This window comes from Ambystoma mexicanum, chromosome 9 (assembly GCF_040938575.1).
Source record: "Ambystoma mexicanum isolate Mex_15411 chromosome 9, UKY_AmexF1_1, whole genome shotgun sequence".
NCBI classification, from domain to species: Eukaryota; Metazoa; Chordata; class Amphibia; order Caudata; family Ambystomatidae; genus Ambystoma; species Ambystoma mexicanum.
In genome coordinates this window covers 86,463,849-86,486,567 of record NC_090931.1, presented here as the reverse complement: position 1 = coordinate 86,486,567, position 22,719 = coordinate 86,463,849, and the positions used below count along the sequence as shown (strand labels likewise).

General features: G+C 43.3%; 1 protein-coding gene across 1 annotated transcript in view; it reads left to right on the top strand.

Annotated features, from left to right (window-relative positions):
* The first annotated feature begins 1,814 nt into the window (after nt 1–1,814).
* LOC138487685 (nicotinamide N-methyltransferase-like) overlaps nt 1,815–22,719 on the top strand; it is a 46,600-nt gene continuing 25,695 nt past the window's right edge. The window contains exons 1-2 of the mRNA XM_069614211.1: nt 1,815–1,992; nt 8,756–8,963. Coding sequence (XP_069470312.1) covers nt 1,821–1,992; nt 8,756–8,963 — 380 coding nt within the window. The 5' untranslated portion in view covers nt 1,815–1,820. The remainder of the gene's footprint in view (nt 1,993–8,755; nt 8,964–22,719) is intronic.

The window sequence follows — 22,719 nt, the reverse complement described above, 5'->3', positions numbered from 1 at the left end:
GAACAGTTGTCCAAGCCACTGGTCATCGTCCACAAGGATATGGCAAAACTCTATTGGAAGATGATCCAAATTGCAAATTGGTTTTCTGAAAGCTGTCAAGAATGAAGCAGCATGTTTAAAAAAGGGCTAAGAACTTAACAACAACCTCAAGGAATCACGGTGCCTACCCCTTGAAACAAGCATCATGTTGAAGATGACCTGAATCAACTACTAAGCTGTCACAACAAAAACGCCACTCAAATTGGCTGAGAAACCCACCATCTTCAGAGTCCATGGCACCACGAGAAGCCACAACATTGCTGGGCTGTTGAGAAAGAGCTGCAAGCAGAGAAAAAGGGAAGCAGGCATTGTTTTCCTGTGCACTGGAACTAGTTAAAAGGCTCCCTCCATCCTACACTTTAGGTAGGACCTGATGAGCCGACTTTGTCCATTGAACTTGATTCAAAACACATTTCCCCCTTTTCTCCGCCTGCAATACAACCCTCACTCCAACCCCTATACTTAAATTCACGTTCCTCCTCCTTTGCTTAAGGATGCAATGCATCTCTTCTACCCTCCTGCCTTACTCCTACCATTTCCTTATGAGAAGTTATACCTAGGTGTCATCCTGGGGAAGGGGATAAAAGCAGACCTAGCCAGATACTGGCCGGGGGATGTTGGTATATGAGCTTGAAAGGAGTGTTTGAAAGAGAGTGGTGAGCTAGTGGCATTTTGAGTAGTGAGGGGCTCAGACGAGAGAGTTGGAGGTTTGAAGGATGACATTATTTTGTTAGAGGGAGCTGTATCATCTAAAAATGACTTTTGATTTGTAAGAGAATGGTTACCATCTGCAAAAGTTGTTCCTAGAAAAGCAGTTGATGGTGCTGCCATGAGTCGACCTCTCTGAGGCAGCTGGGGGAGAGAACTGCCCCTAAGAGGGGAGGACCATTACATCAAGCCTGAGGAGGTGGGTGGAGAATGGGTGAAGCCCATAACCCTAGTTAATACAAAGGTTCCAGCTGGCCAGATTGATCCAGGGTAAACATTGATGGTGGGTGGATGATTAAGTCTGGGCAACACCAACAAAGGGCAGGGAACTTATAACCTTCCATATGAGGGTGACTGCTGAAAGTACCAAGTACAGAAAGAGGAGTCTTATGGTAACACTTTCTATTTGACTATCCAGCAATCATGCCTGTTTGAGAGTGTGGGCAACTGCCTGGTGTGGCTGGACACCACCCATGCCAGGTACTAGAGCATCAAGCCAATTAAGACCCCAGAGTATCCATGCCCACTGAAGCTGTGTTTGGAACCCCAAGGAATTGGAAGTGGGTTTGCTACCCCCTGGGAACCTGAAACACAAAGGCATGAATCAGGGTTCCTCAGTGGTGCTTCAACCACAATCAAACAAGAACCTTGCAGAGACAACTGTATGAGTGTTGTTTTGTACCCACTTAAAAGATTGAGATACATCAATTTACCTGAGACAATAGAATACATCTCTGGTTTGTCTAAGGCCTTTCGAGTTTCAGCCTCATCCTGTGTCTCTCTCCAGTGACATCGAACTCATGTTAAAAACTAAACAAATATTAAGAGTGTTATTTTTGGCTTAGTGTCATCATTGACAAGGCAGTGACAAATATGTACTTGGGAATCAAAAGAAATACAAACAGCAATAAATAAAAAAGCTACCAGGGACAGTAGACAAACATTGACACAGACTGTTCAAAGGATTTTGGAATGAAGATGAAGAAACACGCATAAACAGACATCTTTAAGATGGTATTTCAAATGTAGGTATATATATCTGCCAGGCAAGTGTAATCATTATAGTTCTCAAGATGGATAAGAACTTACTAGAGCACAAGACCTCTGGCCTGAGCCTACAAGAATTCCACGACAAATGCCTTACTGGAACAGCTCTGTGGCAAACATACCTTAGGAAAGGATCTCCATTCGGTGATGATACGATAGAACAGATATTTTCTGCTTTGAATAAAGTCTTCTCTTCGGGTACGTATGATTGACATTTCTCTTGATTCATTTATGCTGCCATTTCTAGGTCTGGTTTAACAAACCCAGTGCCTCCCACCCACAGCAGTGATAGCGAGCTCCATCCTAGATGGAGAGGACCTCATGATCACATGTGACCAGCAGACCTTTCTTGGTAAAGTGCATGGAAAACCTGTGCCAGTGTGTGGACAACCCTGCCAGTGCAATCTGGTGGCTTGAAGAAAAGAGAAAGGGGAAAAAGGTGTTAAAGTTTGCTTAATATTTATTTTAACAGTCCTGAAAATGATGTTGTCATTACAATCTCATATCTATGCTAATGATGAATGATGTCAGCCCAATGCCCATGCTGATGCCATTGCTGTGGAATGCCCTGATCACAGGCCAGGTTACAGGGAAGTTCTAGTTGGGTGTTATTCCTTGTAAGCATTCACTTAAATGTGCATTAGTCTTGAGTGAACTTTTGAATAAGGGAAAGGTTAGGGTTCAAAAATCAATGTGCAGCTCCTAGAAGAGTTGGCAAAAATATGAATATTTGTAGGTCACTTGGGGCTCACAGTTTCCACCGTAGTTATATCTACTATGTTGGCCGTTCTGGGTTCTCTCCGGTCATCAGGCTGTACTACATTCTCAGTGGGTCTGGTTTGCCCCACAGTGTATTCTTCAATTCTCTGGAATTTCCATTTCTCCCTCCTGCATTCACATGTCTCAGACCAAATGTCTGGTAACCCAGGCGGTGTCCAGACATTTGGTCGACCTAAAACTGGTCGAATGACATTTGGTCGACGCAATTTGGTCGAAAACCAAATGGTAGAATTTTTTTTTTTAATTATATATTTATTTTTCGGGTTTTCCTTTTTACAAAAAAGGGTTTTTAGAAAAAAAGGGGTTTGGGGGGGGGACCCCCGCCAAAAAAAAAAAAAAAAAAAAAGGTCAAAATAAAAAATCAAAAAAATTCGACCATTTGGTTTTCGACCAAATTGGTTCGACCATTTGTCTGGTCGACCAATTTTTTTCGACCAAATGTCTGGTAACCGTCTCAGGTCTGTGTGGGTGGGTCTGTGGTAGTCGTGGGTTGTTTCTTATACCTGTGCTAGATCGGGGACACAGCGCTTTTTGGTGAGTGTGGGTGGTTCCTGACCACTGCAGATTGACATGCATCCTTGTGGCTGCCGCAAGCATGAAAGGCACTTGTGGTTATATGGGGAATGTTTAGGTGGTGGCCCTATGGCCTGTGTGGTGCTTAGGTATGTGGGGGTCCCTAACATACACCACGCTGTGTGAGAGGTTTTGGTGAACATAGTGTGACTATTTCCTGCTAAGCAGGCCAGACAGTGTGAGAGTACCTTGAGGTTACTCCCCATTCTGCCACCAGGCCCAAAATCCACTGGCTTTAGGAGGTACTCACTCTCCGATTCCACTCTTCCACCTCTACGCAGAGCCAAGCAGCAGACTATTTCAAACAGCCTAAAGCTTCTGAATACTTGTGTGTGCTTCGTACTTTGTGTTGGCTTATGAGAGGCCTTATCCATTATGTTTTATTCCTGTTAGAGACTGTCCTAGGTTTATCAGTGTAGTCCAAAAGCTGTTTTTGCTGGGATACCTCATTGGTGATTTGTGCTTTAATAGCATCAGCATGTTTATTGAAGTAATTTGGTTCAATTACAGGGGCTCTTGTTAAAGTGCAACCAACTAATTTCAAACAAAAGAGGTTGTTTATTTCAAGGGTCAATTGTTACTTGGTTTGTGGTTGTATAGACTTGATATACTCAAATGCACTAGAGTGTAAAGACACACAAAGGTTCAGAGCACGATTAACGAATATGAGCCAATGCCAATGACTGAAACAGAGGTTCACACCTACTCTATGAATCGAGAAGATATCCAGATTCAAATTCTACTATAGGTATATCACTGTAGGAAACCTGCAGCTGGGAGGTTTTTAGAATAATGTGGACCAAGGAAAAAAAATAAGAGCATAGGAACACCCCCAGAGACACTCAGGCAGTGACCCTGGAGGATAGGAATGCCGCCAGAGGCAATCAAGGGCAGTAACCCTAAATGGCAGGAACACCTGCATGGGCACTCGTGGGCAATGACCCTGAGCATAGGAACACCTCCAGGGGCACTCATGGGCAGTGACCCTAGAGGGCAGGAGCATATCCAGGAGCAATGAATTGCAATGACCCTGGAGATTAGGAATTAATCTCGGGGCACTCATGTGCAGTGACTTTAGAGGATAGGAACACCTCCCGGGGCACTCATGAGCAATGACCCTGGAGCTTAGGAAGGCCTCCATGGGCACTCATGGGCAGTGACCCTATACGATAGAAACACCTCATGGGGCATTGAGGGGCAAAGACCCAGGAACAATGGAACACTTCCAGAGACACCTATAGGCAGTGACCGTAGAGGATAGGAATGCCTCCAGGGGCACTCATGAGAAATGACCCTAAAACATAGGTACGCCTCCAGGGGCAATCAAGGGCAGTGTCCATAGAAGGCAGGAACACCTCCAGGATACTCATGGGCAAGGACCCTGAGTTTAGGAATGCCTTTAGGGGCCGTCATGGGCAGTGAACCTAGAGGATAGAAACACCTTGAGGGGCATTCATGGGCAATGACCCTGGAGCATAGGAGCACCTCCAGTGGCACTTATAGGCATTGACCCTAGAGCATAGGAAAGCCTTCAGGGCACTCATGGACAGTGAACCTAATGCATAGTAATGCCTCCATTGGCACGTATGTCCAGTGACCCTCTACACAGAGTAGATTTTGTGGATTGTGGGATTCTGGCACAAATTCAATCTATGGTAATATTTATAAAGTCAATAAATGTGAGCTTTTCCAAATACTGCATACAGGGGGCATATTCAATTATAGAGAATTGACCATCCCTAAAATAAATTAGTCAACAACTAGTCAATCTGCTTTGAGAAGAGAGGACAATGGGCAAGGTGTGGGGTTTGGGATGGTGCTACCACGAGGCAGGGTTAGGCACTTGCCCATAATGTGAAAATGCTGGAGCGGCAAATGCATGATTTTTTGAATAATATTTATTAAAATGTATTTTCTCTCATGAGGAAGGCGGCACCCTCAGCTGCCCTGTCTACAGCAGCAGGCAGCACAGCAGGACCTGCTGAGCTTGCACGGTTAGGTTCGGGTTAAACTCGGGACTCAGGTGTAGGTGTGGCTCACTGTGCCTTGCACAGGACCTCAGTTGGCACCTGCGCAATAGCACTTCATCTGCCAACTGCCCTTGTGACTGAGGCTCGCTCGTGTGCATGCCCTTTCTTCTCTGACCTCTGGAGGAGTGGATGGTCTTCTGGTGACTGGACCATCGATGATGGCCTGCCCTGCAGCACACTAGCTGGAGCATTGTGTATTATGACAGGAGGATTGAAGGGCATGTGATACTCTGAAATGTATGCTGTTCACAGAGTACTGTGAAATGCCTTCAAAATTGGAAAAGGGTGCAGTGCTGGGATTGAGAATGTTGTGAGATTTTCAGGAAATGGGACGGGTTACAGGTATTTGATATCATGTGTTGTCTACAATGTACAGGAAATTTGAACTTCACACATTGTATACATTTTATGAAATGCTCTCTGAGGAAGATTGTATGGGTAGGTACAATATCACTGCCCCATGGTGGTATTTTCCCCATATAATCATTAAAAAAAGTCCTCGATCATGAGCATGACACAGCAAGCGGGTTCTTGTCGCTGCTTCCGTGGCCGCAAGTGAAATGAAGAGCCCCGTCTTGATAAACAGAGGGTGTGTGTCCCAGCAGGGCTAGAAGGCGTGTGGCATGCACTCCTCTGTGGATTCTGTTATGGCCAGGGGATTGATAGGGACTGTGATAGGCCTCGTGCAGAGGAGAGGCTTTTTAAAGGGATCTCTCTTTCTTACCAACTTCCTGAGTAAAAAACTTTTCCCGGCCGGGCAGGTGTTCGGGGATCTTCAAGCACTCTGGGTTTATTTAACCCTGACTTGAAGTCAAGTCAGCCTCACATGGACCTACAGAGAGCTGGCCTGACTCCTGACGGCATCGCTATCAAGAGCAGGGCGCAGACACTGGTGCCTGCCCCTACTAAGTCACAACATTATTTTAAAGTGGGGTTGTGATGCTCCCTTGGACGATTCACGCTTTCCGGTTTGTCCGAGTGAGGCTATGGTGTCACCTCCCAAGCCCCTGTGATGCTCTTAAGACAAATATACCCCTCCTCCCCCAGCAGCACACTCAATTGCTGATTATCACTTTCTTTCGTCTAACAGAGCTTTTAAAGTGTGAATGATTTATACTTTACATGATGGACCATTTAAGAGACCATTGTTTTGGACAAGACTTAATTAACGTTTCCATGTTAAGAAATGCAAAGGGTAATTTTTATTCTAAAAGCACACACAACCACCAGCTATGCCCTGCTCCAGCCCACTTAAAATGTAGCATACAAAGCAGTTTTAAAATAACTACATTCTTTTCAGATGTACATACTTAACACACCAAAAGCGTTTATTTGTTGACAGAATGTAATATTTTCATCACACCATGTATAAAGCCTGTATTTGTCAAACATTGAAACACAAACCAATAAACTTTTCACACATTACTGTAAGTCTTGAAAGTACATTTTCAAAACTCAAAAGCTATTTTTTTCCTTCTGCTGAATTGCATTCTGGTATTTGTAGTCTCCTATTCAAAATAGGGGAGAATAATGCCACAATTGTACACTGTCTAACATGTTTCTATACGGTTGCATATATTGTTGTCAATACCTTACTATGGTTTGTGTACTTTTTAAGTCAAATTTATAAAACAGAGCACTGTCCAAAGCCAAACATGTGGTGGGCGGGAACGATGAGATGGCAAGTGAGACATTTATATTTTCCCAGGATGTGATAAGAGGTTGCAATCCAGGAGAGGTTGTTTTACCTCATTGTGGCTGGGTGTTGCTTTTCAGGGCAGGGCACAAGCAGAGGATACTTGTGGGAGGACACACTTTTTTCAGAGGTAGGACACTACGCTGCTGGGTGTTACGCTACAAGGATTTCACCTAGGTCGCCATGTTCCAAGTGCACACATTTAACTGCAAGACCACATAAAAGTGCCATCGAAACACGTTTTGTATTGGGATTTTGTTTTCTCTGGAATATTTTACTACATAATGTTGGGATTAAAAGATGGGGACCTTTTATTCTTTGGACAACACAGAGGCTGAAATTTGGCTTCTGAAACCTAACACTGTGAGTGGACATGAGGGTAAGGAACATGCAATGGGATCCATCCACAGCAGAAGACATGAGCCATGTGTTAGGTGGAGGTAATGGGAGACAGCAATCAGTAACAAAATGGGGACGCTTGGTTCAGAAGGGTTATGACCCAGAGTGGGGCACCAATCTGACACTTTGCCTAGGGTGGCAACATACCTTGCCCCAGCCCTGGTGGGGTCCAGTGAACAGGGAATGCTGCTTCCTCCGCTTATATGATCTTTATTTTAAAAGACACACGTGACAATATTATCTATCCTAAATAACAAACCATTGGTCCACACCTTTATATCAGTCTGACTTGACTTTACGGAATATGCATTATATTGATCTGCCATTGGAATGGGGGAGAATATCTTTCAGTGGCACAAAAGGGGGTCCTGCTGTTGATAGAGTGAGACGATTTTTTTTAAAGGCATACTGCCCACACTTTTCTATGTAAACTGACTTTTTAGGAGTCCTTATATATTGAGCTCAAATTGACTCAACCTACTTTAAATGCCTGCAATCGGCCCTAGACATTTACAGAATCAATGTTTTTCGAGACTAAGAGATGCGAGTAAGTCACCCGAGATCCGGCATATCCTTTGTCATGCAGAGGGCCTCTAACGTGGTTGAAAATAACCTCATCAAATGGGGCTGCTATATTTTAGGACTCTCTCACCCCAGCCTGCACTGATATTGCTTCAAGGATGTTTCCACTTTATATTAAAGTATATATATTAAATAGCTGTTAAGCTTTACCTTAAATGCCCTTAAATGCCTTCTGTAGCTGTTCTATGAAACGGTGGTAAGCGTGCCCATTGGGGTCAAAGGGAACTGACATCAACCAATGTGCTTATGAGGGAGACACCCCTGTAAGATGCTCAAGATTGTGGAGCAACTGAGGGTTTCGCTTCCAACATGGGAATTTTTAGGCCTTAAGAGGTGCAGCTCCCAGGGAATTAACAACTTTCCGAAATGTATCTTAAGATTGGCTTGAGTGCTGTGTTCTACTGTATTTATCAAAGGTTTTATTTACTACATGTATTTTTTTAGTTTAGGTTTTGGATTTACAAGTAGTTTAATTATAGGCAACAATATTATTTTTTACAATGTTATGGTAATACATTTGAGGCAATCTTCAATATAATCAATTGTTCATTAAACTCTGGTATGTAATGAATCCCTATTTATATATTTATTACACACATAATAAAAAAGATATGCTACGAAAAGGGACTTTAACAATTTGTATTAATATTTATTTATATTATATTACATCATGTCATCTTCTCCGTGTGAAATGTGCCCCTTTAAAGTTGAATTTCACTGTATAATAGTCTGCTTTTATGATGTGAAGTGATGTGCAATTTGTTGGTGGATACAGGAAGTAAAATTGAATATGAAAGGACCATAAATGTTCATTTGGTCATGTTTGTTGCAATACAAAAAATATACTTTATACTTTAGGCTTTTAACATATTCCCATAAAATGTCTTTTTTTTCTAACCAGGTTGCGTGAAAGGAAACACCCTGATTCAAATGTCGTTGCACCCCTTCATCCATTACAACTTTCCAGCCTGTGAATATTTCACAGAAATCATTGTTGGAACTGGAACTGACAGCTCTTTCCGGGAGCTAGAGAAATGGCGGAAGAACGAAGCCAATGCCATAGACATGAGCCATATAGCTCAGTTTGTTTGCGATGTTGAAGGCAACAGGTATGCAATCAGCAATCTCTCTCTCTCTCTCTCTCTCTCTCTCTCTCTCTCTCTCTCTCTCTCTCTCTCTCTCTCTCTTTCGTGTACCATGGCTACAATCATTCCTAATGATTTCTACTCAAATACACAGACAATTCTTTTTTGTAGTGTCGTATCCCACCCCAATACCAACAAATATAATATAACATAAATTACCTGCACATCTATACGATCAAATTGGCAGCTCGTATAAACTAACATTTACGCACCATATAATGTTAATAGATGTCCTGGGTCTGCACTTTGCTAACTTTCCTACTGCCTCTCTGCAGTGTTTTCTCAATCCTATGTCTTGCAGTGTTTCATTATCTTCACTTTGTAGAGTCTCTATCGGTTCTGGATACAGAAAATGATCTTACATACATGGCCTGTTGCTACTCTTTCTCTAACAGACTGCACTCACCACTAGAGCTTCCATCAGTTTATGTTCCTCACACTTCTCTCACCCTTTTCAACTCTCTCTCCATTTCCTCCACTACTGCCTTTTGAAGCTCCTTGCATTATTATCCCTTCTTTAACTGGGCCTCTGCTGAACCCCTGATAAAGCCATTATAGATATAGAAAACAGATGTATTACTTGTGTCTTCATTACGTGCTATATATATATATATATATATATATATATATATATATATATATATATATATATATATATATACTTGAACGGCTTTTAGGCGCAGACTTGTCACACAGGTGGGGGGGCTCCCATTTGTCTTTCTGCAATTTGGGGACTGATGGCAGTGGGTGATTTTAGCACAGCACTGTGTGCTTGAATATACTAATTGACTTCCACTAAAACAGAAAACCCACTGTCACCAACAGTAAAATATCTGTGCATGTGCAGGAGACCAAATACAGTTGTTATAAAGTTGTCTAAAATGTCATCAATCTTTGTGATCTTTCATGTGCGGAACCATCTTTGACGTTGGTGAGATTAAAGAAGCATTGGCAATGCCAGCAATTTGGGATTTTGTGCAGGCATTCGAAAGACACTTGCAAGGCACATCCTTAGGGGTTTTAACTTCCCGTTGTTGGTGGTGGGTGCAAAATTGTGCGAGTACCTGGGCATCTAATAGCAGTGCCTGGCCAAAGCCTAAAACTTATGCACAAGCTACAAATGTTGGCTTAGCTAATGCTTGTTTGAAACAGGACTTCAGTGAAAGACACACAGAGTTCTTATAAATCGAATGGCTGAAGGCGTGGTAAGACATTTTTATTACACGAGTAGTGTGTATACAACTCTAATTAAGTCATTAACTCTCAGAAGACTGCTTTGAACAAACACTGGCAGGCACTTTGAATACAAAGCCTGATGGGAGGGCTTGAGAAAAGCAAAGCTAAAAGAGATGCCAGGAGGGCATGTTTTGGGCGGACAGAGTCAGGAATGGGTGGGAATGGCCATAGGGATTAGCATGGCCATGGGTGGGGGGCTCATAACCAAGCCACACCTACAGACTGCCTGTCCCTCCTCATATGCCATTCCTCCCTATCTGTACTCTAATGCAATAGTTTTGGCTTCCAGGTGTCCAAAACTACACCTAATAGCCCAAGCTAAAAATAGGAGCTGCTTTTCAGGATAATGGAGTCTGGCATTGGAAAATTCAATAGTTAAAAAGAGCACGCCCAAGCACGCTTACAACAACACCCAGCTCAATGTGCCCAGGGGAAGAGCCTCGTAATCCCTTCACAAAATTGAGGAGAACAAAAACAGAGCTATAAAATAAGGTTTGCTAGAGAGATTTTGAGACAAAATGTTGAACGTTACAAAAATCAGAAGAGCATTGCCCAAGTATGGCTGCCGAGTTCTACTGGTTACCAGAGGCTGTGGAAAGTCAGCTCTTGCCATCAGCTGCAGCAACGTTTGCATTAAAGCAACAGTAGTTGAAAGTTTAGTGACAAACCCATATGAATGAAAACAGCAAGAAAGGGGATTAAGGGTATCATAAAAACTCACTTTCAACATTTTTTACATTGACACACCCTGCATTAGGTTCATGTTAAATTCGGGGTGTGTTTAATCGCTAAAGACCAAAGTGGCTTCAGGCCACAACGGGGACATTTGTCACATAAACACTGCATACATGTTTATAAAAAACTTCAGATGTATTTGTTTCTGCTCACAGAGTGCATTGTCGACAATCCTAAATTCCTTGCTAACTCATGTCGGTTTACAGCAACCGCACAGCAGATTTTTTTGTCTGTTAAATTGCTTTGTTTTTTCCAGCAGTAAGTAATTAAGGGACATACAGCAGGAAAGTGACAAGCAAAGAGAAACTAAGCACTGTTATTTGAGCTCAAACCAGGATGCATAAAGCAGAAAGCATTCACGTGGCCATCCATTCATTACATTCGTCGTGCAATCAGGAAAGTAGCTTTTATTTTAAAAAAATGTGTTTGGTGGAAATGGAAAACTCCTAAAACTTTGCAACCGATAAGCTTATTAAGAAAGCGGCTATGGAAATGTATAAAGGTCTATCGACGACATGCACGTAGGATTCTATTACTAATCCAGTGTGTAAAGAGGAGGCCAATCACTGCCCATGTCACTGAAAGGACACCATGGGCATTCACGATAGAGAAGTTAAGCAGAACCAGTCGGCAGCCGGTTCTGGAAAGGAGCTAGGTGTCATATAGGATAGTCGTGGAGCCAATTACTGGAGCACAGGCTCCATGAAGACAATAATAGCGGAGTGTGTCTGTGGAATGAGGAGTGGCACCCAGTCCCTTCTGGTAAGCAGCTAGTTTAAGGTCAATGCACTGTTATAAAGACAGGTAGACTCAATTCAAGCTGAACACAGAGACATTGGGACTCATTACGAGGTATGCCGGTAGCCATGCCGCTATTGGCGGCATGGCTGCCGGCAAAACCGCATCCGTGTCCGTGTCCTCGGAATGAGGACTTACCGGACCATTCCGAGTTCGGATGACCCGGTAATTCCTCACTCGAGGACACGGACACGGTTCATCCCCATTCCCATTTCAGCCCCCATAGGGCTGAATGGGAATGGGAGAGGGAGTAAACAACGGGCCATTACGAGATGGCCCGTTGTTTGCTCCCTCTTCCCCTCGCGGGACCCGGTATGCACGCCTGGTTTGCCCAGGCGTGCTTAACGTGTCCCGTGAGGGGACCTCGTAATGTGGCAGAACGGGTTGAACGGCGCCGCAGCCTTTTACGGCGCCGTTTAACCCGTTCCGCCAGGGTCGTAATGAGGCCCATTAGGTTTTGGAAATATATTAGGGGTAGTTACAGGATTTGACCAAATGATACTTGTACAATGCAGACATATGCACAACAGGATGGCTTCCCCTTCAGCCTCCGGGTTTAGCAAGTCCCAGTCCAGGCTCCCTTACTAGGACGTATCATTCATTATTTTATACATTGTTTCTCTTCGTTGGTCTCCAAGGGCTCATCTGCACCTCCTCCCGAGGGTTGAGCAACAAACCCCCAGACCAAAAACTCCAGAGCACACTATGGTGATTCTGCTCATAGTTACAGTATCTCACCCTCTCTCCTCATGGGAACATGGCTACACCTGAGACTTCTGGTTGTGGGTGCTGTATGATTAGAGGGGGATTAGAGGGGCAATTCTAATCACTGGTGTGTCAGGAAGATTCACTTTACTCTGCAGTGATGTGGATCCAGCCTGTATCAGGCAAGTCTGCATCTTTGTTTCTACAGTTTTTATGTAGGTGTTAAGTGCTACTGACTATATTTCGTGGAAAGATCTTTTTCTACTACTTCACTTTGTAAAACCACAAACGATATAACGTCCTTAAACTGGAAACTCCATCCTCTTTCTTTAATGCTCGGGGAGCAGAGCAGATGAGTGCTTTATTTACCATGATATTTTAGTGTTATATGATAGCTTTGACGTATAAATAGCGCAGCGGTACATGAGCGTAGTGGAGAGCACATTCACTGGCGATTTTCTGCTAAGCGTATAGGGAAACCGAGCAAGCTTTAATTTCAGGGTCTTCAACTCCAGAAAACTTAACTATGTGGTGTATCATATCTATACTAAAAGGAAAAGTAGGTAAAATCATAATTGATGAACAGAGCAGATAATGAATATCATTCCTCCCGATGAACCACATAACTTATGCGGGGAAACAAGTGTTGAGGATATTAAGGATACTACAAAAATAATTTCTATGAAGCTGTCTGTTTGACTCTGAATATTAATTTGAAAATGAACAATACTTTGTATTTGGTGAAGTGAAACTAATACAGAGGACATTAAGGATACTACAAAAACTATTTCTCTGAAGATGGCTCTTTTTGACTTGGAATATGAATTTGAAAATCAATTAGACTTATTATTGGCAAATTGAAACTGACACAATCCACAATAGGCAATGGGCCTCATTACGACCCGGGCGGTAAGGGATTACCAGTACCGGTAAGGGTAATGGTACTGGTAATCCCTTACCACCCAATTACGAGGTCCCTTTGCGGGTCTCTACGATAACGGCTGGTTTCACCAGCCATTCAGGAAGGGACCCGCAAAGGGACCTTGGAGGTAATTACGGTACCGCAATTTGCGGTACCGTAATTACCGCCTTCCCCATTCCCATTGAGCCCTATGGGGCAAAAATGGGAATGGGGAAGGGCCAATGGTGAATGGAGAATTACCGCCCCACCAACCTTGGAATGGGTCGGTAATTCGGCCATTCACCATGTGGATTCTGGCGTCAACCATGGCGCTAGTAGCGCCATGGTTAACGCCTGGGTCGGAATGAGGCCCAATGTGTCAACAGTGAACCCTTTTCTTTGAACATTTATAATAAAATACAAAATCTATTTGGTGCAACATAAGCATTCTGCTTTCTTTCTTTCCAATTATAAGTTTACCGCTACCGGGCAGCCTCAGTAGTAGGGATTCTACATTGCAGCCTTTGTCTACTAAGATATCAATCTAACCAAATGAAAAATTCAAATTACGGATTCGCCCACGGCTGTTTTAAGACTGCATCTATTTTTCTAACTGTGTCGTACTGTACTTTAATGAGTACATTTGGGTTGCAAAAATATTAGGTAGGCATTTGTCAGATTTGCTAGTAACCTATATTTTTGAGTAACAGAAGTGTTGCTACATCCAAACCAACCACTTATTTTTTGACATATGCAGTATGGTGGCCTGAAGTGGTTGTGGCACCAGTGTGGTATGTTATGGTTACTGTTGCAAAGGCTTTCTTGCCAATAGATACTTGGCCGTGTGTAAAGCTAGTGAGCTTGCAGTTATTTTTGGTGCCATTTGCATTGTACCTTAAAAGCATTACTATCACATGTTGGCCACGTAAATCTATTTGTATGCTGGAGCAATTGTCTGTATTGCAAAAAGAGCACAATATGCCATGATTTGCATTTTGCAGAAGTGGGTGAAGTGGAATGGATTCACAATTGGGTATGGACACATACACAAATTGTTCATTAGGGGTGTGGTTTTGTGAAACATCATTGGAGAGAGCACATGTATGTTTCCACATGTATGAAAACCGGAAGATTTAATTTATAGGAATTCTTTTTTGTTTCTAGTACGTGTGGTACGTAAATTAGGAATTTGTGTGGATCTTCCTGTGTGTTTATTTATTTATTTTATTTATTGTTCTTATATAGTGCCCAAAACCCTGGGGTACCAAGGTGCTTTAACTTAAAGGAGGTTACAGTGAAAGTACAAAAGTGCTTACAGTTATTTACAGTATAAATACAATATAGGCAAAAACATGGTGCCAGTCACATGTTGCATGACGGCAGCTACACACAGATGTAGGGTCATAGTCAGAGATCAAAGACATGGTGCCAGTCACATCTTACATGACGGCAGCTACACACAGATGCAGGGTCATAATCAGTGATCAAGTACATGGTCCCATCTGCTTTTTACATATTGGCAGCTTCCTACTAAAACAGGTCTAACTAAGTAGACACAAGCATTCTGCCTGTCCCAAGTTGCAGGGAGGTGTAAGCAAGCAGTTGTTTAAATCATATAGATAGATAGTAGCATACATTCAATATCCAAAAGTAAGGCGACAGCTGCACACATAAATGAAGTCAAATCAAAGGGGGCACACAGACCGACACCCAAATGGCCAACTAGGGAGTGGGGGGGACAAACAGGTGACCAGAGGGGAGGCGGGGGCAAACAGGCACACGGGTAACCAGATGGGGTCCAGGGGCAAACAGGCACACAGGTGACCAGAGGGGGGCCTGGGGGCAAACAGGCACACGGGTGACCAGAGGGGGATCTGGGGGGCAAACAGGCACACAGGCAACCAGAGGGTGGCTGGGGGCAAACAGGCACACAGGCAACCAGAGGGAGTGTTGGGAGCAAACAGGCACACAGGCAACCAGAGCGAGGTGCTGGCGGCAAACAGGCACACAGATGACCAGAGGGGGTTGCTGGGGGCAAACAGGCACACAGGCGATGAGAGGGAGGGGCTGGGGGAAACAGTCACACAGGTGACCAGAGGGGGTACTGGGCGGCAAACAGACACACAGTCGAGTGGCGTACCATGGTGGACAGGGGTAGACAGGGCCTTATGAGTGGGCCTTGTGAGGAGGGCTGGCCAAGCCTGCCAGCCTCCTCATTGGCCAATATGATCAGGGCAAGAACCAATCAGTGATCCCCAGCAGCACCATGCCCAACACTCCAGTGTAGGCAGTAAGAACGGCCATCTTGGAATGGCAGATACAAGCAACAATAAATACGGCAGAAACATTGAGCGTTATTAGGCTCACAATGTGATGTGACTTCTGGATGGTATCAGGTGCCTATGCAGACAAAAGTCAAAAACACAATTTAAAGTAAAATTGTGTAGGCCGTCCGTGCTGCTTGTAAAAGCCCATGGGTGAGGGGTTTACCTTCCAGGGTGTCCATGCCTCGTGTGCACATGGAGAAAAAGATGGGTGAAGAGAACTGCAGCCGCTCCAGCAGCCAAAGCAGCAGTGAGACGGAAGAGAAGAATTAATTATGTTGAATTTAATCAGTCCTATACAGTGGTCTAATTCTTGCCTTATACCCGAGACACTGTAGGTGCTGTCAGGATTATTTGTGGCATTTCTATGAAGGACAAACATTTGCAAACACAACTGGTCTGAGCTGTTTAAGCTAATGTTGTGAACAATTGATGGCAATTGGAAGAGAGGATTGATTGCTATATTTGCATATCAATTGACTCCAGTTGTGTTCCAGTATTTCAACAGACCAGAGAGTTTTGCTTGTGTATTCTTTGATGGGCCTGCAGTTGTTTTTGGATGAGAGAGATTTGTTTCTATATCTTTTAGTTTACCTGCAATTGGTTTTGGACCAGATAGGTGTGTGTTTGTATCATTTGAAGGGCCTGCAGTTGTTCTTTGTTTTGTGGGTGGGATTGGAGGTAGATCTGCTACAGCCTCTGTTTATATTAGTTCTCTTTTTAAAGGTTTTCTTTGTTGATGTACAGGGTACATATCTGGATGGGGCTGTACAGTGCACGTAGTCTGTTGTATTCTCGGATGCAAGGAATGTCAGCATTGACTTTGTTTGCATAAACATTAACTGGGAATAGAGCATTGAGTGTACAGTGACATAACTCATACCTTCTCTGAAGACTTTTCTGTCAATGTCGATTAGTGCATGGTCTCTAGAGTTAGACCTTGCGACTTGTGAATAGTGACAGCTTATACAAGAGACAGAGATAATTGTTCTCTGCGTACATACATGCCTTTGAAAAGAAGGAATTGTGCTATTGTGAAGCCTATTCTTTTAACTTCTTCTAGTTTATCAAAGTGGAGGTTGACAAATTGAATGTTGTTGTCGATTGGATATGTTTGGAAGCCAACAACTGTACCAATTGCTCCATTGACTAAACCTTGTTCTGCGTCAAGGTTTTGTTTTAGAATTACTCTGCAGTTTAGACACAGAGTTAATACTTGTTCTAATCCAGCTGTGTTGGAGATACATTTCTTGGGTTGATTGGGTAAGATACAGTGTGAGGACTTTGGTGTAATTGTGGTTGATTGAGTTGATTCTTTTGAGTGTTCTTTCTGTTTTTTTTAAAAAGAGAATTGTTTTGTATTAGTGATTGTTTCTCTATTCTAAATTTGGGACTTGATTGATTATAGTCCCGATTACCATCACTGTTCCCTGTGTAGTATTCTTTTGAGTTTGTCTTGTGCACTTTTCACATTCGTATTGTATTGTGTTGTCAAAAATTAATTGCTGTGTTGAAGGATCTCCTTTTAATCATTGTTAATCAATTTAATAAAATATATATATTTTGATAAATGTTTGTTTTGGATATACATTTTGCAGCTCTAACCTGGTCATCTGCTTTCTCACTCCAATATGGTGAGTTACATGCTATTTTTAGGAGTTGATCCAGCCAAAGTTAGATGCCCCACCTGGTCAGTACACTGCCCACCAAGCTTTGTGTATAATTTGTGAAGGGTTTCCCTTTGTTTGGAAATATCCCGTCCTCCTACCTCTCTTAGTGTCTTTTGGAGATACATTTTTGTAAGCTATTTAGTCGGATGCTGCTTGTTGACACATAGGAAGTGTCATGCCATGCACTTTTAGTTTGTCTGTGGAGATGAAATGTAGCCTGGGTTGCATTTCTTTTTTCAAAATTGTATCATTGAATTGGCTACAGCCCGCAAGTGTTGGCATTAAGCACATACATTTGAGATGTTGCTCCATTATTGCTCTATGACATCAGAGGCAGATGTGTTTTGTCCATACAGCTCTTGCATTACTCTAGTTTATAAGGTGGATTGTGCATCTTTAGTAAGCAGACCAGTTTAATGCTTTTTAAAATGTTAGCATAGGTTAGATCACCGACTGATGCATGTTTTGAGGTAGTTCTCTGTAGCGAAAATACCACCAGAAATTTATATCATCACTGCTGCCAAGTAATTACGACATTCTTTGTGTCCTAATATTTTGAATATGGGTTGTCCTTTTACTGGTGTTAACTGTACGAGATCTCCGAAAACAATAACGTGTTTTTCTCCAAACAATTCCTTGTGGCCGTTTTTAGGATTTCTTGCATTCTGAGATGAATTAATGCGGACATGATGTTGGGATCCATGCTTACCGCGCCAACTAGGAAGACTTTAATTTGTTGTAGAATTATGTGTACTTCAGTAGCAGCTTCTACTGACAGTAGTATTTTAATTTGTGTTGGTGTTCTATTGGGCGGAGAAGTATTCAGTATAAAGTTATACCTCCTATGTTAAAGGCAGCTCGACCTGTGGTGGTTGTTACAACAGATTAAAGGTTATTTGTTAACTCTTGTAGATATGTCCTGATTATTTTAATTGAGAAATGTTTGCCAGAAACGGCTTTACGCTTACAAGAGCAGCGGTTTACAATCTTTAATGCTGCATGTTATAGTGTCATGTTTTAGCCCATGTTCAATTTATTTAGTGACTTTTAGGTAAATGGTGACCGTCATGGCTATTTCTGCTTCATTTTGAAATAGAGGTTCTCTAAGTGGTTCTTTTCTTCCTGAAAGAGAAGGTTGACTGCCTTCAGGTGTGTATTTATCTAGTAGAGTTTCATTATTTTGTCCTCCCACTGTAGCTCCCTCCTTGTCTTGTCGTGCCTAGAAACACTTCTGTACAGGTGCATTATAAATGCCACATCATATCATATTATATCAAGCTTAGGAAGAATCGCAGTAGAATGACACAGGGCCGCACCCAGGTCTGCTGTGTAAAGATTAAACAGTATCGGAGTCAGGGTACAGCCCTGTTTGAGGCCCTTATAGGCCGGTTTACAGGCAGTACAACCTCTATGTTTATCCACCCTTACCTTGACCCTCGTCTGGGAGTACAGAAGCACCAATATTTTAAGTAGACCTGGCGGAGAACGGTGTAAAATGCTGCACTTAAATCAAAAAATGCTACCAAGACTGGGTCATTACTCACCATCCATGGTTGTTGTATGATTTCTTCCGAAACCCAGTTTGAAACATCAGGATAATTTCACGGCTTTCCTCCCATTGCATCAGTTCATCCAAGAGTATTCTGGCAAAGATTTTTCCGAGAACATCCAGCATAGCCAGCATTCGATAGTTCTTAGGATCATCGTGCCTGCCCTGTTTTAGTACAGGCACACTAATGCTGTCTTGCCATGATGGCGATATGCACTGCAGAGTCTCAATGCTTTTAAAGACAGTATGCAGTGCAATGGCCCAGATGGGAGGATCTGCCTTGATAACACTGCTAGATATTCCATCTGGGCCCAGGGCTCTGGAAGTCTTGCAAGATCTACTGACCCCCTCAATGTCGCCCTGGTTTGGTTCATATGCCCAGTTATGCTCTTCCAGCTGCCCCCTATTATGAGTCAGCATATCTTCCCCAATGTTAATGATATATGAGTTACCCATTCTGCCTCAGTGGCTCCATTTATATCTCTGGTTTTATAGACCCGGCCCCTACCAATTTTTCCAAAATGCAGTGCTCTTTGTTCCGTGTCATTAACACTAAGCCCTGCCATTTGCAACGTTCCATGCTGTAATTGTGTGGCTTTAGCCATTTGTAATAAATTGCTTTGGCCTTCCTAATCTTCTCACCATGGACTAGTGGCATATATTCAGTAGCTGCTATCATCCACAGTTCTCCCCTCAACTTTCTCTTACCATCCCTAATTATGTTGTCATAGTCATGGTGATGTTGACGCTTAGGTCCCAAAGCAGTACTGCTCGCAACATTAACCAGCCTCACAGCACAACTGTATATCTCATGCATGTCAGCCTCAAACTGGGAAATAACCTGTCCCGGAGTCATCCACCCAGAACTTGCAATCTCTTCATGGGATGTATCCAGGATCGTACTCACTAGCCTCACTGTGTGAACCAAGTTAGAGTCGGTCCACGTGATGCAACTGAGACCAGGATCATTGCTGAGTCAACCAGACTCTCTTTTATCTATGAACACTGCTTGTAGCCTTAAGTGTGCCAAGATTGGCTAGTGATGGCTCTCTGTGCACTTGTAAATACACTTAACCTCCACAATCGCAGGGAGGTTAGCAACACACATGTAGTCCAAGGTACTGCTGCCCCCTTGACCCACCCTGCTGAAGTTGGGTGGGTCGTCTGATGGATATTCACCATTAATGCTGCTGAACCCAAAGGAGGCTAATAGACAGGCCCAACCCATCCTCCATTGGGTTGCCCAGTCAGTGCTTCCCACCCATCCCAAAGGAATAATGGGATCTATCTGCGTCATCCATAGCCTGTCTTAGTGGCAAGGGCATCCTAGCCTTGAAATCTCTGAATAATATTACCGGTCCCACCAGATCCAATCCACCCAGGAAAACCTCAATTTCATGCATAGTGGCTGCAACTTCCTTTCCATAGAGAGGTACGTAGACATTTACCTACAACACCTCCCGTATGTCAGACATATCAGTGCTCTGCATGAAAGTAACCCCTGTCCCAAACAAGTCAAAACCACACTTTTTAACAAATATGCATGATTACTTATGTAATTACTGTTGACTGGACAGTACTGTAACTACCTTTGCCTTACTGTATGTAGTCTAGCGCTGTGAAACCTCAGTGTCATCGGAGCGTATAACAAATGAAATAAGAAAATACAATTTAAAAAAAAATATATATATGTTATGTGTTGGTACAGATATTTCCACAATCCCCAACGGACGCTTCACTCCCAATGTCAGACCTCCCTTCGGATGCCCACGCAGACCCTTTCCTGCGGCTCTTGTAATGAAGTTCCAACAATCTACATCCAGCGGGTCCATTCACCAAGTTTCCTGGAGGAATATCACATTAGGACTGTCTACATAGCTAGAGAGACCATCTTCCGGAAATAAATGGTTGTGGCCCCTGGTGTTCCAACTCATCATCAGGCAGATGATTCAAAGCCCTGGCTAGGAGTATGGCAACCCCCTTGATTTTGCCAAAGTCTCCAGCCATGCCCAATGAGATGTGTCACCTACTCTTCCCTTGTACTTAATTTCAGGTGGCTCTTTCGTTAGGTGCACCAAACTAATCGATCTTGGTGGCCGACTCCCTGCTTCATCTTCTGCCTGCTCCCACTGGAATGGAATATTCGCATTGCTGATCACTGGCCTGGGATATTTTGAACCCAATGTCCCCTCCATAGGTATGATAGAACAGTCATAGCCCAATTTGTGGATTGCCTCCTGGGATTCCATGATATAGGGCAGAATGTTCTCATTGAAGAAATGGGCAATGGATGGAGCATACTCCGAGTCCTCACATATTACCACAATCCTGATGCCTTGACTATTTAGGGGCACGACAGCATGCATTAAAGCATTAAATCTACAGCAGTTCAGGAAAAAACTGTTGCCCCCACAGAATAAACTCTTAAATTGCAAGACTTTCATTATGGTTGTTGGAAGCTGTTGGTTTGCAATCAACTGTCTCCCTTCGCTCATGCCCAGGTCCACTTTAACCGCATTATCTCCCCTTTCTGCAACGCAAGTGGGTTCAGATGTATCTTCCAAGTTGCATGTCAGGTCGTCCTTAGCCCCACCCACAGCCGCAATACCCTGGGTGGGACAGGTAGTAGTCCCCGTTACGTCAGATTGTACCTCTAGGGCATCTGTAATCCACCTTGGCACACACCCGACTTACTCCACTGGTTGCCTGATCAACATCTATGGACTCCATCCTTTGTGTTATATTAGTAGCACAGTTAGAACATTTATGGGCCTGATGTTCTCCAATGTCCTTCACCCCAGTTATGGCAACACAGGTTGTACATTCTGTGCAGCCATTAGTGACCTTTTTAGAGCACATCCCAATGCCATGGTTCACTTTAGCCATTTGACCCTCTAGTTTGGATGATAGCCTTTTTTTGTCAGCTAACTGCGTATACATCATGGCCTGTCTCACAGGTTGTTTGATGGCCCTGTTCCTGGGCAGTGGGTGCACAGATGCAGGGCCTGTCTCACTGGTGGCTACAGCAGCTGCTATTGTTGTTGCTGCCACCACCGTAGTTGCTACCTTCACACCTTGTGCCCCTGCTGGTTCTTTTTGGAATAGGACCAAAATATTCCAGACTTCTTTGCTTATTGAAGCCTGACCTCTTGTTACTGGATAAGAGGCTTTGAGAAGTTAATTGAGTGGATGTGCTAATTTCTCAAACCTCTCGCAGACAGCATCCAATTTCACAGCTGTGGCATCAAATCCGTCAGAAGTGCTTCTAGGATGGAGAACATAGTCGCAGATGAACTACTTGCCTCTAGCTCTGGCAAGCTGACACTTCTTTCTCCACCCATTTCCTCGGTCTCATTACCCACTACAGATCCAGATGACTGATGACTTGAGAATGAGGCTGTATTTTCCTTTGCATTTTCATTCAAAAAGCAAAATCCACAGTCATTTGAAAGAGACTTGTGTCCTATACTGAACACCAAGTCATTACAGTTCACTTCAGATTCCCTCACTGCTTGCACTGGAATCATGCTCATGCTCCTACTCATGTCTTTTTTACTAGACACCTTGCCTAATATTCATGAACTCAATGCCATCTCAATTAAAGGATCAAACCGCGGGGTGATCATAGCGTTCAGCAATATCTCAACAGACTTTGAACCCACACAGTGCACAGATGTCATGACCTTTCCCATCAGGTTGGTTAATAAATCAATAGCTGCTTCCTTAATCGCTGGCGGTTGTAGGGGATAGTAGTTAGTTATAGCGTTTGCACATTGGGAGGTGATTTGTAAAGTGTGCTTGA